Source organism: Crinia signifera, chromosome 6 (genome assembly GCF_055691185.1).
Source record: "Crinia signifera chromosome 6, ASM5569118v1, whole genome shotgun sequence".
Taxonomy (NCBI): domain Eukaryota; kingdom Metazoa; phylum Chordata; class Amphibia; order Anura; family Myobatrachidae; genus Crinia; species Crinia signifera.
In genome coordinates, this window is record NC_139222.1 from 27244086 (window position 1) to 27250085 (window position 6000).

Sequence of the window (6000 nt, forward strand, 5' to 3'; positions counted from 1 at the left end):
TGGGGAGGAGACTGGTCAGATCTCTGGGCTGGTAACACACAGTGACATGATGTGAGGGGGAGAGCAGGAGTATAATAGTGGCTGATGGCTCCTGATGTATGAGATACACCAGAGAGTGTGGGGAGGAGACTGGTCAGATCTCTGGTAACACACAGTGACATGATGTGAGGGGAGAGCAGGAGTATAATAGGGGCTGATGGGTCCTGATGTATGAGATACACCAGAGAGTGTGGGGAGGAGACTGGTCAGATCTCTGGGCTGGTAACACACAGTGACATGATGTGAGGGGGAGAGCAGGAGTATAATAGGGGCTGATGGCTGCTGATGTATGAGATACACTAGAGTGTGGGGAGGAGACTGGTCAGATCTCTGGGCTGGTAACACACAGTGACATGATGTGAGGGGGAGATCAGGAGTATAATAGGGGATGATGGCTCCTGATGTATGAGATACATCAGAGAGTGTGGGGAGGAGAATGGTCAGATCTCTGGGCTGGTAACACACAGTGACATGATGTGAGGGGAGAGCAGGAGTATAATAGGGGCTGATGGCTCCTGATGTATGAAATAGCTGTAAAGCTGTATTAACAGCACAAGAAAAATACTGTGTGTATATAATAAGTGATTTATCCTCACCTGTGCTGATATCTGTAGGGATTTCCTCCTTCTTACACTGCTGATCACCACTCATATGTGTGTCTTCTGTCTTTATATCTTCTTTCTTATCTGACACATACTCTTCTTCCTCTGTGTCTTCTGCCTTAATAGCAGACATATCTTCACATTGAACCTACAAAAAAATATCACATTAGTAATGTCTGATGCTAGTGAGATTACACAGCAGAACATCATTGTATATAGTAAAATATTAGTGTATAATATACACACACGCACATTTATTTATTATTTATTTATTAACAGTTTCTTATATAGCGCACACAAATTCCGCAGCGCTTTACAAAGCATAATTAGGAACAAAAACACATATCAAATTACAGTACAAGACAGTTTAGGACAAGTACATGGTTAATATGGATAGTTGCATCAGGGGACAGGACACTGAAGCAATCATCAGGGTGGCAGAGGTTTATATATTCTAAGAAAGGCACAAGAGGAGAGAGGGCCCTGCCCGTGAGAGCTTACATTCTAAAAGGGGAGGGTTAGACAGACGGGGTGACACAGAAGGGAAAGAAGTGGGCATAAACAGTAAATTAGGATGAGAGATGGTCAGGTTTTATGCTGGAGGGTGGGAAGAGGTCAGCTTAGTCTTTGATATTTTAAGTCTAAAAAAGCGCTGGGTCATCCAGGAGTAGATAGCAGAGTGACAGTAGGAGATATGAGTGAGGATGGAAGGAGAGAGATCAGAAAAGGAGCGGTAGATTTTAGTATTATCAGCATAGAGGTGATAGTGGAAGTTAAGTGAGCAAATAAGTTCACCCAGAGAGGACATATAAAGATAGAGAAGAAGAGGACCAAGAATAAAATTTTGGGGGACATCTATTATCAATGGAAGAGCAGGAGAGGTGAAGTCATTAGAGGTACAGCAGGGCATTTTCAAAACAGAAAATTACAGCACATGCTGCAATTTATATAGAGAAGTCACTTTGGTATATTGGGGAGACCCTAATTTCCACCCACCTGATCCTCCTGTGGGGTCCTGTGAGTCTCCTCTGTATAGTGCTGGGAATACAGAAGACGGGGACATCTCTCTGGTGTATCTCTGTTACTGGGCCCATCTGTAGGAGACACACAGTGACTGAATATATTGTACATGTGGATTAGCAGATGAAGTGTGTATATTGGGGGGCCCCATACCTGCTCTCCCCTGTACAATAACATAAAGTCTCCTCTTACCCAGTGATGTGAGGGGCCGGTGATTCTCCATCATAACATTCCTGCACAGACCCTTGTGTTCCTCTATATAATCCTCCTCCTGCATGGAGAGACAGACAGTGACATCCTGACACCTTCTAGAAAACCGACACATACAGTGATACAGACATCACCCGGACACATCCCCTCGTGTTACTGTATAATGCCTCATTCCCAGTGGTCACCTCTCCGGTCACACCCCTCTGTGTTACTGTATACTGTCCCATTCCAAGCAGTCACCTCTCCAGTCACATCCCCCGGTGTTACTGTATAATGTCCCATCCACAGCAGTCACATCTCCGGCCACCTCCCCCGGTGTTATTGTAGAATGTCCCATCCCCAGCAGTCACCTCTTCGGTCACATCCCCCAGTGTTACTGTAGAATATCCCATCCCCAGCAGTCACCTCTACGGTCACATCCCCCAGGTGTTACTATATAATGTCCCATTCCTAGCAGTCACCTATTTGGTCACATCCTCTGGCATTACTGTATAATGCCCCATTCCCAGCAGTCACTTCTCCGGTCACATCCCCCAGTGTTACTGTATAATGCTCCATTCCCAGCAGTCACCTCTTTGGTCACATCCCCCGGTGTTACTGTATAATGTCCTATTCCCAGCAGTCACCTCTCCGGTCACATCCCTCTGTTACTGTATAATGTCCCATTCCCAGCAGTGACCTCTCCGGTCACATCCCCCGGTTTTACTGTATAATGTCCCATTCCCAGCAGTCACCTCCCTGGTCACATCCCCCTGTGTTACTGTATAATGTCCAATTCTCAGCAGTCACCTCTCCGGTCACATTCCCCAGTGTTACTGTATAATGTCCCATTCCCAGCAGTCACCTCCCTGGTCACATCCCCCTGTGTTACTGTATAATGTCCAATTCTCAGCAGTCACCTCTCCGGTCACATTCCCCAGTGTTACTGTATAATGTCCCATTCCCAGCAGTGACCTCCCTGGTCACATCCCCCGGTGTTACTGTATAATGTCCCATTCCCAGCAGTCACCTCTCCGGTCACATCCCTGTGTTACTGTATAATGTCCCATTCCCAGCAGTCACCTATCTGGTCACATCCCCGGTGTTACTGTATAATGTCCCATTCCCAGCAGTCACCTCTCCGGTCACATCCCTGTGTTACTGTATAATGTCTCATTCCCAGCAGTCACCTCTCCGGTCACATCCCCCGGTGTTACTGTATAATGTCCCATTCCCAGCAGTCACCTCTCCGGTCACATCCCTGTGTTACTGTATAATGTCCCATTCCCAGCAGTCACCTCTCCGGTCACATCCCTGTGTTACTGTATAATGTCCCATTCCCAGCAGTCACCTATCTGGTCACATCCCCGGTGTTACTGTATAATGTCCCATTCCCAGCAGTCACCTCTCCGGTCACATCCCTGTGTTACTGTATAATGTCCCATTCCCAGCAGTCACCTCTCCGGTCACATCCCTGTGTTACTGTATAATGTCCCATTCCCAGCAGTCACCTCTCCGGTCACATCCCCAGTGTTACTGTATAATGTTCCATTCTCAGCAGTCACCTCTCCGGTCACATTCCCCCGTGTTACTGTATAATGCCCCATTCCCAGCAGTCACCTCTCCGGTCACATCCCCCAGTGTTACTGTATAATGCCCCATTCCCAGCAGTCACCTCTCCGGTCACATCCCCCGGTGTTACTGTATAATGCCCCATTCCCAGCAGTCACCTCTCCGGTCACATCCCCAGTGTTACTGTATAATGTCCCATTCCCAGCAGTCACCTCTCCGGTCACATCCCCAGTGTTACTGTATAATGTTCCATTCTCAGCAGTCACCTCTCCGGTCACATTCCCCCGTGTTACTGTATAATGCCCCATTCTCAGCAGTCACCTCTCCGTGTTACTGTCTAATGTCCCATTCCCAGCAGTCACCTCCCTGGTCACATCCCCCGGTGTTACTGTATAATGTAAAACACCCACAAAGAAAAAAGCAAGCGGGCCAAGAAATCGAATGTGTCCGCCTTGGGTCCAATTCACATCGTACCTGAGCAGGAAAGTCGGACCTGCTGCCCACTCGCCCCACCTCCCAGTGGCGGGGAATGGGGTCGCATGGGATACATCGCATGTGAAAGGACCGCATGTGATGCATCGTATGCAGGTACCAGGTGGTTCGGAGGGGGCCATACACTGCTGCGATACATCCCAGTAGTGTATGGCCACCATAAGAGAAATCCACACAGAGGCACAACAGCAGCCTCTAATGTTTCCACATATAAATATACATCATACAGAGAACAATGGGTACATGTACAGTATAAGCGCTATAGTATACCACTACAACGTCCATTGTAGTACATGGTTATCTCAAAGTCATTGTAATGGGGCACCAACGGCTGCTCGCCCTGTATAATCATCATACTACTACTAAGAAGATATCAGAGACTAAAAACCCTGAAAATAAATAAATAAAATGAATTTAAGTTTTGTAACAGGACAACAAAAGCTGCTCCCTAATGGTAATTAAAAAAAAAGGCAGAAGCTGCTGAACTATATAATAATAACACCACACCAGAGGCTGCTCCCTCTGTATAACATTTGTAACTGGATGCCACAGGCCGCTTCCCCTGTATAAATAGGACGCCAGAGGCCGCTCACACCACAGGCCGCTCCAACTGCATAAACAGGATGCCGTGGGCCGCTCCCCCTTGTATAACAGGACACCACAGGCTTCTCACCCTGTATAACAACACCAGGGCAGCACAATACCATCACATGCTGCCAGATACAGCAATGTCTTCTCTCGGTCCCCGTAACTTAATCACCGCGGCTGCTGGAAGTGAGAGGCCTCAGGTAAGATCAGCAGGGAGCCGAGATGCTGCGCCGCCACGTCACTGACTGAATGCAGGGATCGGTCTTCGGGAAAACGGCCGCCGCTCCCTTACACAAGGGACAATTATTATGGAACCTTTCTGGTGGTGTTATCGCTACTGGTGACCTCGCCTCACAGAAATCTCTCTCTATGCATGATTCACACAAGGTAATTACAGCTTCGGCTGTGATGTCCCAGTGTCCTCATATAGCGGCGGCCATTTTGTTGTGGTTTGTACTCAGCTCCCAGACTCCCCCGCGGCTGTAGCCAAAGTGTATTTCCTGTGTGGGGCAGAGTGGGAGGAGCTGTGTTACCAGGGAAACGTCCCTTCCTGGCGTGCATGGCAGGCAGGAGGGAGAGTGCTGCAGCTGGCACCAGGTGACCCCAGGTATTATACTGCTAGTAACAGCATAGTAGTGATTGCTGGGTGTGAGCCATAAGGGCACTTACAGGGGAGCTGCTGCTCTACTCACACAGGCTGCAGTATAATACCAGGTGTCAGAGCCAGTTTCTTGGCATCCTAGGCAAAACTAATGTCAACTGCCCCCCTAATACCTAGGGGCATAACTAGAACGCTGTGGGCCCCATAGCAAACTCTTGAGAAGTCGTCCCCCCCCCCCCCCCCCCCCCCCCATGTGAAATACAACTCCCATCTCAGTAAATTTCCCCCACATTGTCACTACAATTCCCCTACGCTGGGTACACACTGGCTGATTTATCGGTAACGATATGCACAATACCGATATCACATGAATATCATTGAGGTTGTACCGTCAATATCGTTAAAGATGTGCAATTTCTGTTGTCTGTACATGCAGCTGAATCTGACAGTATTGTCAGAGGCTGCATGTACGTAGCAGGGGGCGGGTGACATCACTGACTGATATTGTTAACAGTATTGGTCTATATGTATGCACTTTATTGCGACAATTGCTTTAGTGTGTACCCAGCATTAGGGCATAGTTACCTCCCCTCCTGCATTCTGCAGGAGTCTCCCTGAAATAGCAGCAATCTCCCTCTCTCCCTCATTAGTCTAGCAATCTCCCTCATTTCAACTAGCCCACATTACACTGTTACATTTTAGGGGGAAAAAGGAACGAAAGATAGATACATTTACATTGAATCATCAGCACCATTTCCCAGCACTTTAGAAAGTATAGTAGCTCTTACTAACTGCTTTGGGGCTCATCTACATTTGGATATAATTAATTTGAAAAGATTCTAAGTGCCACGTTCACAATCTCTCCATATATGGAAGTAGACACGCCCCCTTTTGTGG

General features: G+C 47.7%; 1 protein-coding gene across 1 annotated transcript in view; it reads right to left on the reverse strand.

Annotated features, from left to right (window-relative positions):
- LOC146009555 (uncharacterized) overlaps positions 1-4934 on the reverse strand; it is a 122729-nt gene extending 117795 nt beyond the window's left edge. The window contains 4 exon segments of the mRNA XM_083150001.1: positions 636-789; positions 1638-1735; positions 1854-1932; positions 4588-4934. Coding sequence (XP_083006127.1) covers positions 636-789; positions 1638-1735; positions 1854-1887 — 286 coding nt within the window. The 5' untranslated portion in view covers positions 1888-1932; positions 4588-4934.
- Between the last annotated feature and the right edge of the window lie 1066 nt (positions 4935-6000).